Raw genomic sequence first — 13,410 nt, forward strand, 5'->3', positions numbered from 1 at the left:
TCTGAGTTTTTAAAAGTTCCTTAAGAATTGCCAACTCAAAACAGAAAGTGGCAAGAGCAATGAAATGACAAGTTTAAGATTATGTAGCCAATTATAAGGCAGGTAAAAGTATTGACAATTTTCTTACAAGTAGAAAAAGGCTCAATATGCTTTAAAGGAACTTTCTCTATATTTATCTTAATAATATAGACAAATGATTAGGAACAGAACATGTTTCTGAGGTCAAATTTGGCATTTGGATCTGCCGAGCCCTGGCTAAGGAAGAACAAAAGCCAACAACTTAATGACAAATAGACAAACAATATATTTAGGTGCCAACAGACTGGAAAAAAATTTTATTTACAAATTACTGAGTCTCTAGTAAATTTTAAAGACATTTTCTTGAGCGCTGTAAATAATTAATTTGCAGTCCAAAAGCACTTCTTTTCCAATGAATTACAAAGGGTTACCAGTTCCCGACTAACTACTGAATAACTACACATGAAGCTCAATATATTGATTCTTGAAATGAAATATCATCAAGTAGGACCTTCTAAGATCAAAAGCAGTTGAATGAATCACAAAGGAACCATGGATAGGTTTGACCACATAACAAGAGAAGTTTAAATTTAAATGTCAAAAAACACGAAAAGAAAACTGGGTAATTTGCAACAAATATGACAAGCAAAGCAGCAACACTTTATTATAGAAAATCCCACACAAATTGATATTAAGAATTCAAAGGAAAAATGGGCAAAAGATATGGATCATTCACAAATAATGATTTCACGAACATAAGCAAGCTCAATCTTATAAATAATTGAAAATTTATACACTTTAAAAATGAGAAATCAGTGAGAAACCAAACATACAAAGGTGGCTAGTATCTATTAAGACAAGCAAATTTATTCACTTATTGTGGAATAAAAACTTGTATAATCGTTATGGAGATCAGGTTGATTTTGAATATCAAGTCTTAAAGTTCTATACTCTTTACCTATGCTAAGAGGACTACACCTCGAAGCAGAATAAAAAACTATATTGTCATATGAACTCAATTATGCATACAGAAATATATGCATGGTTAAAAGACTGGAAGGGAAAAGATTAAAATATAAACAGTGATTTGACTTGAGTAATTATGTGTAAATTTTCTTTCCCCCCTCCTAATTTTCCATATTAAAAATTTTCCACAATAACCAGGGGGACAAACATTTAAAAAAATATTCAATAATACTGTCACTACATATGAGCAGCTCTAATTTCACTATTAAACTATAATGTGCAAGAAGCAAACCACCTACCCCTGCTCCACACTTGTGTTCGGTCGTTGCCCAGACACAGATTCTGAACTGTCTGTGAGAGATGGCACTACAGCCAAAAACCTGGAAAATCAAAAAAATAAAATAAAATTCCAAATGAAAACTCAGGCAGGATTTAATGGAAGCCTAAGAAAAGATGATTCATTTAGATCTTAATTGTCAGCATATACCCTCTTATTACCCAGTAAATGGCAGGCCAAAGAAAACAAAAATTAGAATATCCTCTTTGTTACAAAAAGGGGAACATGATGAATTCCAATGCCAAATATAAAGGCCCACAGCAATATCTGTTATTTTGGATTTTTACATATGTTAACACAGTACTGGAAGAAAAGTGTGAACAGTGATATGCAGGAGTTGAGTCACTTAATGGAATCCTTAAAAGTGATTAACAGCTGCATATTCACAAAATAGCAAGTAGTGATGATAGCTAAACAAATAGACAGAGGCAGCACTAATCAAAGACATATACAATATAAAACCTTTATATGACAGTTTTATAAATTTTTTTCCTGACTTCTTAATGTCAACTTTTTTTAAATGCAAGAAAGAACTACAGGAAAATTTCTGGGATTGACATGGACCCTGAACTTGGCATATGCACAGAAATATCTCCAAGAAAGACAAATTGATCCTTTGTAGCAGCCGCTAGTCATGTAAAGCAAATAATTTCCTAGCATTGAAAACAATATCATTTTTAGAAATCAACAAGTTACCTAACTAAAAGTGAACCTCAGTCACTGTACTTAGCTCCTCCCCTGTGTGAACAGAGTTTTGAATTACCAATCCACACCCACAGGCCCTTTATGAAGAACCACCCTCATCTTCCACATGCCCACAGGTAATATTACTGTACTGCAAGGATAAGCAGTGTTGCTTGATGTCAGTCATTCCTCAAGGAACTAATCTGAAATATAAAACTTTCCTTCCTGGAGGGACAGCTAGGACCCTCTTAAGAACAAGAGATATTGCCAGCAAGATGGCAGAGTGGTGAGGTGTATGTTTTAGTTACTCCTCCCAGGCAGTAGGTAGAAAGCCAGGAACTGCATGGACCGGACATCGCAGAGCAATCTGACTTTGGGCAAACTTCATACAACACTCACGAATGCATGGAACAGCTGAGATCAGCGAAATCTATAAGTTCTCGTGGCCAGGGGACCTGTGCCCCTCCCTGCCAGGCTCAGTCCCATGGGAGGGGGGGCTGTCAGTGCTGGGAATGAGGTGGGAGAACTGCAGTTGTGGCTCTTATTAAAAACTCAGGCTGCTGATCCAGACTCCAAACATAGACAGACTGAGACCAGACACCAGAGAATCCAGGAGCAGTCAGCCTGGGGGAGAGGAGACAGGGCTAGCAAAAACAGCCCAAAAAACCCCCAAAAATAAAAACAGAGACTTTTTGGAGTTCTGGTGAACATAGAACCGAGAAGGGCAGGTCTCAAACAGAGTTAGGCTCATATGCAAATCCAGAGGGCGAGTTTCCTTGTCTGAAGAGCCAGTTTCTCTGCTTTCTCCACTGTTCCTTAATGGCCCTAATCTCCTTGTCTCTTAGCATTTCAATAGCCCATTAGATCTGCAAGGAGGGCCCCCCTTTTTTTTTTTTTTTAATCTTTTTCTCTTTTTCTAAAACAATTACTCTAAGAAGCCCATTACAGAAAGCCTCAAAGACTTGCAATTTGGGCTCAGAAAAGAACGAGCTAAGAGAGCTCTGAGACAAAAAGCAGTAAGTCCAGTGGCTAAGCAAATTTGCTAAACACCACAACTTCCCAAGAAAAGGGGGGTGTCCCCTAAAAGCCATCATACTGGTGGGCTGGGAATGCTCCTGTCCAGCACCAGCACCACAGCCCAGAGCTGCCCCAAATAACCAAGTGTGACACGAACTATTTCCCAAAACACACACACACACACCACAGTATCAGGCGTGGACAATAGCCTTTCCCACACCCTCAGCTAATTGTCGAGGAGCTAGGAAGGTGGAGCTGTGTGAAAAGGGGGAAATTAACACACCCCATTCAGCCATCCTTTCAGCAGACTGGGAATGCTGCTACACAGCCATGCAGCCCAGAACCTCCCCTGGGGGACAGCACTCACCTGTGACATAGCACAGTTGTCCCTCAGCAGAGGACCTAGGAGTACACAGCTTGGAAGAGAGACCCACTTGCAAGTCCCAGGGACCATACGCCAATACCAAGGACTTGTGGGTCAGCAGCAGAGACAAACTGCGGCAAGACTGAACTGAAGGATTAGATTATTGCAACAGCTTTAAATCTCCAGGAACACCTGGGAGATTTGATTATTAAAGCTGCCCATCCTCCCTAACCGCTCAGACACCTGCCCATATGCAGGAAAGGCAACACCAACTACACACGCAAGCTTGGTGCACCAATTGGACTCCACAAGACTCACACCCCCACTCACCACAAAGACAAAGTGAGGGAGAATGGCTTGAGGGGAATAGGTGGCTCGTGGATGCCACCTGCTGGTTAGTTAGAGAAAGTGTACTACACGAAGGTGTAGATCTGACAAATTAGAGATAAGGGTTTGAATCACTCTACATACCCTAAAACCTATCAAGTAAAACAAATGCCAAGAGGCCAAAACAACAGAAATTTTTAAAACATATGAAAAAACCAGACAACATGGATAACCCAAGCCCAAACACCCAAATCAAAACATCAGAGGAGACACAGTAGTTGGCGCAATTAATCAAAGAACTAAAGACAAACAACGAGAGCATGGCACAGGATATAAAGAACATGAAGAAGAGCATGACACAGGATATAAAGGACATGAAGACGACACCAGAAGAGCATAAAGAAGAAATTGCAAGAGTAAATAAAAAAACAGACGATCTTATAGAAATACAAGAAACTGTTGACCAAATTAAAAAGATTCTGAATACTCATAGTACAAGACTAGAGGAAGGTGAACAGCGAATCAGTGACCTGGAGAACGACAGAATGGAAAATGAAAGAATAAAAGAAAGAATGGGGAAAAAAATCGAAAAAATCAAAATGGACCTCAGGGATATGATAGATAAAATAAAACATCCAAATATAAGACTCACTGGTGTTCCAGAAGGGGAAAAGAAGGGTAAAGGTCTAGGAAGAGTATTTAAAGAAATTGTTGGGGAAAATTTCCCAAATCTTCTAAACACCATAAATACACAAATCATAAATGCCCAGCGAACTCCAAATAGAATAAATCCAAATAAACCCACTCTGAGACATATTCTGATCATACTGTCAAATACGGAAGAGAAGGAGCAAGTTCTGAAAGCAGCAAGAGAAAAGCAATTCACCACATACAAAGGAAACAGCATAAGACTTAGTGACTACTCAGCAGCCACCATGGAGGCGAGAAGGCAGTGGCATGACATATTTAAAATTCTGAGAGAGAAAAATTTCCAACCAAGAATACTTTATCCAGCAAAGCTCTCCTTCAAATGTGAGTGAGAGCTTAAATTTTTCACGGACAGACAAATGCTGAGAGAATTCGCTAACAAGAGACCTGCCTACTTGAGATACCAAAGGGAGCCCTACTGACAGAGAAACAAAGAAAGGAGAGAGAGAGATGGAGAAAGGTTCAGTACTAAAGAGATTCAGTATGGGTACGTTAAAGGACATTAAGAGAGAGGGAAAAAATGAATCTGACAAACACATAACCCAAAGGATAAGATGGCTGATTCAAGAAATGTCTTCACAGTAATAACGCGGAATGTAAATGGATTAAACTCTCCAATTAAAAGATATAGATTGGCAGAATGGATAAAAAAAATGAACCATCAATATGTTGCATACAAGAGACTCATCTTAGACACAGGGACACAAAGAAATTGAAAGTGAAAGGATGGAAAAAATATTTCATAAAAGCTACAGCCAAAAGAAAGCAGGAATAGCAATATTAATCTCAGATAAAATAGATATTAAATGCAAGGACTTTATGAGAGACAAAGAAGGCCACTACATACTAATAAAAGGGGCAATTCAACAAGAAGAAATAACAATCATAAATGTTTATGCACCCAATCAAGATGCCACAAAATATATGAGACGAACACTGGCTAAACTAAAGGAAGCAACTGATGTTTCCACAATAATTGTGGGAGACTTCAACACATCACTCTTTCCTATAGATATATCAATCAGACAGAAGACCAATAAGGAAATTGAAAACCTAAACAATCTGATAAATGAATTAGACTTAACAGACATATATAGAACATTACATCCCAAATCACTAGGGTACACATTCTTCTCTAGTACTCACGGAACTTTCTCCAGAATAGATCATATGCTGGGACATAAAACAAACCTCAATAAATTTAAAAAAATTGAAATTATTCAAAGCACATTCTCAGACCACAATGGAATACAATTAGAAGTCAAAAACCATCAGAGACTCAGAAAATTCACAAATACCTGGAGGTTAAACAACACTCTCCTAAACAATCAGTGGGTTAAAGAAGGAATAGCAAGAGAAATTGCTAAATACATAGAGACGAATAAAAATGAGAACACAACAGATCAAAACCTATGGGATGCAGCAAAAGCGATACTGAGGGGGAAATTTATAGCACTAAATGCATACATTAAAAAGGAAGAAATGGCCAAAATCAAAGAACTAATGGATCAACTGAAGAAGCTAGAAAAAGAACAACAAACCAATCCTAAACCAAGTAGAAGAAAAGAAACAACAAGGATTAAAGCAGAAATAAATGACATAGAGAACAAAAAACAATAGAGAGAATAAATAACACCAAAAGTTGGTTCTTTGAGAAGATCAACAAGATTGACAAGCCCCTAGCTAGACTGACAAAATCAAAAAGAGAGAAGACCCATATAAACAAAATAATGAATGAGAAAGGTGACATTACTGCAGATCCCGAAGAAATTAAAAAAAATTATAAGAGGATACTATGAACAACTGTATGCCAACAAACTGGAAATTGTAGAGGAAATGGATAATTTCCTGGAAACATATGAACAACCTAGACTGACAGACAAGAAATAGACCTCAACCAACCAATCATAAGCAAAGAGATCCAATCAGTCATCAAAAAGCTTCCCAAAAATAAATGCCCAGGACCAGATGGCTTCACAGGGGAATTGTACCAAACTTTCCAAAAAGAACTGACACCAATCTTACTTAAACTCTTGCAAAATATCAAAGAAAATGGAACACTACCTAACACATTTTATGAAGCTAAATCAATCTAACACCAAAACCAGGCAAAGATGCTACAAAAAAGGAAAACTACAGGCCTATCTCCTTAATGAATATAGACGCAAAAATTCTCAACAAAATACTTGCAAATCGAATCCAAAGACACATTAAACAAATCATACACCATGACCAAGTGGGGTTCATTCCAGGCATGCAAGGATGGTTCAACATAAGAAAATCAATCAATGTATTATAACACATTAACAAATCAAAAGAAAAATCAAATGATCATCTCAATAGATGCTGAAAAAGTATTCGACAAAACCCAACATCCCTTTTTGATAAAAGCAATTCAAAAGGTAGGAATGGAACAAAACTTCCTCAATATGGTAAAGAGCATACATGAAAACCCACAGCCACCATAGTACTCAATGGCGACAGACTTAAAGCCTTCCCTCTAAGATCAGGAACAACACAAGTGTGCCAGTTTGAATGTATTATGTCCCCAAATGCCATTATCTTCGATGTAATCTTGTGTGGGCAGACCTATCAGTGTTAATTAGATTGTAATTCTTTGAGTGTTTCCATGGAGGTGTGCCCCACCCAACTGTGGGTGATGACTCTGGATAATTTCCATGGAGGTGTTGGCCCGCCCATTCAGGGTGGGTCTGAATTAAATTACTGGAGCAGTATATAAGATCAGACAGAAGGAGCAAGCTGCTACAGCCAAGAGGGACACTTTGAAGAACGCACTGGAACTGAGAGAGGAGCTTCAGCTTACAGAGACATTTAGGAGATGACCTTTGAAAGCAGACTTTGCTCCGGAGAAGCTAAAAGAGGACAAACACCCCAGAAAGAGTGACATTTTTGTGGAGCTGAAGCCTAGAGAGGAACGTCCTGGGGGATAGCCATTTTGAAACCAGAACTTGGAGCAGACACTGCCCACGCACCTTCCCAGCTAACAGAGGTTTTCCAGATGCCATTGGCCATCCTCCAGTGAAGGTACCCATTTGTTGATGACTTCCCTTGGACACTTTATGGCCTTAAGACTGTAACTGTGTAACCAAATAAACCCCCTTTATAAAAGCCAATCCATTTCTGGTGTTTTGCATTCTGGCAGCATTAGCAACCTAGAACAACAAGGATGCCCACTGTCACCACTGTTATTCAACATTGTGCTGGAAGTGCTAGCCAGGGCAATCCGGCAAGAGAAAGAAATAAAAGGCATCCAAACTGGAAAGGAAGAAGTAAAACTGTCATTATTTGCAGATGATACGATCTTATATCTGGAAAACCCTGTGAAATCCATGATACAGCTACTAAAGCTAATAAACAAATTTAGCAAAGTAGCAGGATACAAGATTAATGAACATAAGTCAGTAATGTTTCTATATGCTAGAAATGAGCAAATTGAACTCAAGAAAAAGATACCATTTTCAATAGCAAATAAAAAAACCAAGTACCTAGGAATAAACTTAACCAAAGATGTAAAAGACCTATACAAAGAAAACTACATAACTCTATTAAAAGAAATAGAAGGGGACCTTAAAAGATGGAAAAATAGTCCATGTTCATGGATAGGAAGACTAAATAACATTAAGATGTCAATTCTACCCAAACGTATCTACAGATTCAATGCAATCCCAATCAAAATTCCAACAACCTACTTTGCAGACTTGGAAAAGCTAGTTATCAAATTTATTTGGAAAGGGAAGATGCCTCGAATTGCTAAAGACAATCTAAAAAAGAAAAATGAAGTGGGAGGACTTACACTCCTTGATTTTGAAGCTTATTATAAAGCCACTGTTGTCAAAACAGCATGATACTGGGACAAACATAGACATATTGATCAATGGAATCGAACTGAGAATCCGGAGACAGACCCCCAGATTTACAGCCGACTGATCTTTGATAAGGCCCCTAAGGCCACTGAACTGGGACATACCAGTCTTTTCAACAAATGGGGCTGGGAGAGTTGAATATCCATATCCAAAAGAATGAAAGAAGACCCCTACCTCACACCCTACACAAAAATTTACTCAAAGTGGATCAAAGATCTCAATATAAAAGACAGTACCATAAAACTCCTAGAAGATAATGTCGGGAAACATCTTCAAGACCTTGTATTAGGTGGTCACTTCCTAGATTTTACACCCAAAGCACAAGCAACAAATGAAAAAATAGATAAATGGGGAACTCCTCAAGCTTAGAAGTTTCTGTACCTCAAAGGAATTTGTCAAAAAGGTGAAGAGGCAGCCAACTCAATAGGAAAACGTTTTTGGAAACCATGTATCTGGCAAAAAACTGATATCTTGCATATATAAAGAAATCCTACAACTCAATGACAATAGTACAGACAGCCCAATTATAAAATGGGCAAAAGATATGAAACGACAGTTCTCTGAAGAAGAAATACAAATGGCCAAGAAACACATGAAAAAATGTTCAATTTCACTAGCTTTTAGAGAGATGCAAATTAAGACCACAATGAGATACCATCTAAGACCAATTAGAATGGCTGCCATTAAACAAACAGGAAACTACAAATGCTGGAGAGAATGTAGAAAAATCGGAACTCTTATTCATTGTTGGTGGGACTGCATAATGGTTCAGCCACTCTGGAAGTCAGCCTGGCACTTCCTTAGAAAACCAGATACAGAGTTACCGTTCGATCCAGCGATTGCATTTCTCGGTATACACCTGGAAGATCCGAAAGCAGTGACATGAACAGATATCTGCATGCCAATGTTCATAGCAGCATTATTCACAATTGCCAAGAGATGGAAACAACCCAAATGTCCTTCAACAGATGAGTGGATAAATAAAATGTGGTATATACGCATGATGGAATACTACGCGGCAGTAAGAAAGAACGATGTCGTGAAACATATGACAACATGGATGAACGTTGAAGACATAATGCTGAGCGAAAGAAACCAGGCACAAAAAGAGAAATATTATATGCTACCACTAATGTGAACATTGAAACATGTAAAACAAATGGTTTATAATGTAGAAAGTAGGGAAACTAGCGATAGAGAGCAATTAAGCAAGGGCAAATGATAACCCAATAAGAACAGATAAGCTATCATGGGTAAATTTAACGTTCTGGGAATGCCCAGGAATGACTATGGTCTGTTAATTTCTGATGGGAATGGTAGGAACAAGTTTACAGAGATGTTGCTATATTAGGTTATTTTTTTGGGGGTAGAGGAGGAACACGTTGGAAGTAAAGTAGTTATCTTAGGTTAGTTGTCTTTTTCTTACTCCCTTGTTATGGTTTGTTTGAAATGTTTTTTTAAATTTTTTTTTTTCATATAGTTGATTTAAAAAAAATTAAAAAAAAAAACAATGAAAAAAATATGCAGAGCCATCATGAGGAGCTGGTGGAGAACACAGGGGTGTTGGCCTTCCCCACCTCGATGGTTGCTAATATGCTCACAGACATGGGGGACTGGTGGTTTGATGGGCTGAGCCCTATACCACAGGACTTGCCCTTGGGAAGACTGTTGCTGCAAAGGAGAGGCTAGGCCTCCCTATAATTGTGCCTAAGAGCCTCCTCCCGAATGCCTCTTTGTTGCTCAGATGTGGCCCTCTCTCTCTAGCTAAGCCAACTTGGCAGGTGAAATCACTGCCCTCCCCACTACGTGGGATCAGACACCCAGGGGAGTGAATCTCCCTGGCAACGTGGAGTATGACTCCCGGGGAGGAATCTAGACCCAGCATCGTGGGATGGAGAACATCTTCTGAACCAAAAGAGGGATGTGAAAGGAAATGAAATAAGCTTCAGTGGCATAGCGATTCCAAAAGGAGCCGAGAGGTCACTCTGCTGGGCACTCTTATGCACAATATAGGCAACCCTTTTTAGGTTCTAATGAATTGGAATAGCTAGCAGTAAATACTTGAAACTATCAAACTACAACCCAGAACCCATGAATCTCAAAGACAATTGCATAAAAATGTAGCTTATGAGGGGTGACAGTGTGATTGGGAAAGCCATAGGGACCACATTCCCCTTTGTCTAGATTATGGATGGAAGAGTAGAAAAATGGGGAAGGAGAAAAAAATTTAAAGAAATTTATAGTGATTTTCAAATAATGAACAGCAAATTTTATATGGTGCCATATTAAGGTATCAAAAAATAATAATTTTGCATAACACACCACAAAGAATAAAGCTGAATTTCTCTGGAATATGTAACATTTTAAATAATTTTCTTATTGATATTTTAAAGCAAAAGGAATAATGAATTTCATTAAATTTCATTTTAATTTTATTTTAATTTCATTAAAAAGTATTTTATAGGGAAAAAAACACTAATTTTTATTTAAACTGCATTGTTTAATGTCACAAGGAATAAAAGATTAACAAATATTTCTTTGAAAAATACATAATCACTTGCCAAATTTCTCATTAGATGGTGTCAACTTTCAGTTCTAGACATTTCATATGAAATAATAAGTATGAGAACGAGGTATGAGAAATTTGAGGAATTAATGCTAAATTTGAAAGTGTGATTGTAATATATTTTAAAATATTAATATAAAACATTCAGATGCTCAACTTTTGACAGTTTCCTACTTATACAAAGTTATTCATTCACTAATTGCTAAGTAAAATCCACGGCAATAGTGTAGAAATATAGAAAAATATGCATTGAGTAAATATACTAAAAATAACAGGGTAAAAGAACGAACATATATGTATGTCTGGATAGCATCATTATATAAATTATAAAATTAATTATATATATAGCAATTTATAAATATTTTTAATTTTATGTAAAATAAACTAGTCTTGGAAAAAACAAACAAACAAACAAGAGAATGCCTCTCATCTCCATGATCAGTTTATGAAAGTCTTATTATTCACACCCAAGAGAAATACCTTCAAGCACTATAGATAACCATGCTTTTTTCTTTTAAAAGGTAAAATTTAAATATAGTTTACTAAAGATAAAATATGCTTAGATTAGATTAACTGCTTTATTTGGCCATGTTACTTTTTTTTTTCCTTGAACATACACTACAATTCACGTACGCACTTCCCATGAAGAACACTCCCCCACGCAATTTCACCAAGCGCAGCCAAGAAGCACAAGAGACCCAACAATGACACAATGCCCACACCCTACATGTCTCAACCGTGCCCCTTCAAGCCACCCGTCCTCCACCCTCCAATCCCATCCAAGCTCATCCCTAGCATTCAACCGCCGTCCAGTCAGACTGTCCCTTTTTTTCTTTTTTCTTTTTTCAATTGTGGAAACATAATATACAGCCCAAAGCCTCCCATTCCACCCCACCCCCCAGCCCCTCACCAGTGGGATCAATCACATCCAGAATGATGCCATGCTCCCTTCCACCATCCATCACCAGAAATCTCTCCCCACCTCAAACAGCAACCCCACACCCCTTCCTTAACTCCCCATTGCCCCTTCCCTCACCCCTCCCAACCCAAAGTCTACTCCTCATCTCCACAACCACGCTCTCTGACAATTTCTTTGTGTTCACTGCAGGGCCCAAAACCAACCTCCCAAATCCCTATCAATCTTGTTTTTCTTTGATACCACCTTCACTTCAATAGGGCACATAAACCATGCTCCTACACTCCTTCAGTCCCCCACCTTCACATAGTTGTCTAAAATTACATATTCTACATTGAGTTCAAAACCACCGACCTGTCCCCAGAGTTTGCGCACTTTTCATCATGTAGGAAGCAAACAGTGGAGTTACGGCCATGTTAACTTTTTAAAGAATCAAGGTGTACAACTTCCCTTCCAGGGCTAGAGAAGAATCTCAGGGGAATATAATTTATTAAGGAAACTCAGTTCCAGAATTCAACAGCAGGTACAGCATTATAACCTTTGAGGTAACTATGAAAGAAGTCTATTTTAAAATTGAAATATTTTTTATATTTAGAAACACAGAATTTAGTGATAAAAGTAGTCTTTGATGATCTCTATGATAAGTTACCAGAAGGAAAAATGGTATTTCATAATAGAACGGCATCTTTTTAAAAGCTAGTTCGAAGAATCATGTTTAAAGAGGCTGGTAAAACCGAAACAAGTATATTCTTCAAAGAAGCTGACTCACTGATTTAAATTCTAGATTTTTAAAAATTAGTTGAACTGGTAATAGCTCCTTCCTCCCAATCCATTCCCATGATAGCAATTAAAGTATAAGTATTTCTAATAAACACCTTTGATAGACTTTGTTTCTAATTCCTTTCTGAAAAGCAAGGAGATAATTCCGTCCATCTCCAGAGAAAACTTCCACAGCAATTGGCTAAAATGGTAAGAGAGAAAAAAATATTAAGAAAAGAGAAGTTCACAAATAAGGTTAACTTTTCCACTATGAATTTCTACAAGGTTGAAATCTGTTACCTGAAAAATATTCTTAGAATTAAGAATTCCCAGCATATTAAGAAACAAAATAAGCCAATTTTTCTTATTCTGCTCAATTTATTTCTAAAATATTTAATAGCACAATAGTACAATAAAGTAATGATTTAAATATAGTAACAAACATCTAGATAAACTTACTACCCATACATTAGCAGGTTTCATGAAAATAGGTATGTTTCAATATAATAATAAGTCAAAGTATTTGAGTAATACTTTATACTGAAAAATTTATTATGGAGAAAAAGAACTAAAGTATTATAGAAATGAAGGATTATAAGAAAATGTGATCTTTCTTTTTTATTGAAGTTACACAGGGTTATTTGAGTTCCAAGATACAGATGTTACTTTTTCCCTAAAGGAGGAACATTTCACTAACCTTCATCAAAGGAAAATAAAGCAACTACCTGGTCTCATTTGGGGAGTAAGCTGAAATCTTGGCACATGATTAGGTAACTCAAATGTTTTCAAATGAATTAAAATAATCATAAAAATAAATATCATTAAGACTTCAAAGTATCTTACATATGTTATTTCATTTAATCC

General features: G+C 37.2%; 1 protein-coding gene across 10 annotated transcripts in view; it reads right to left on the reverse strand.

The window, feature by feature from the left end:
• The window catches only part of WDFY3 (WD repeat and FYVE domain containing 3), a 364,802-nt gene that overhangs the window by 42,786 nt on the left and 308,606 nt on the right, over positions 1–13,410 (reverse strand). For all 10 annotated transcript variants that reach the window (XR_005215912.1, XR_005215911.1, XM_037830163.1 and 7 more), the window contains 2 exons: positions 12,663–12,748; positions 1,284–1,364 (listed from right to left, as the gene is read on the reverse strand). Coding sequence is in view for 8 of the 10 variants with exons in the window: in XM_037830163.1 (XP_037686091.1) it covers positions 1,284–1,364; positions 12,663–12,748 (167 nt within the window). In the remaining 2 variants the exon portion in view is untranslated. The remainder of the gene's footprint in view (positions 1–1,283; positions 1,365–12,662; positions 12,749–13,410) is intronic.

Source organism: Choloepus didactylus, chromosome 3 (genome assembly GCF_015220235.1).
Source record: "Choloepus didactylus isolate mChoDid1 chromosome 3, mChoDid1.pri, whole genome shotgun sequence".
Lineage (NCBI taxonomy): Eukaryota > Metazoa > Chordata > Mammalia > Pilosa > Megalonychidae > Choloepus > Choloepus didactylus.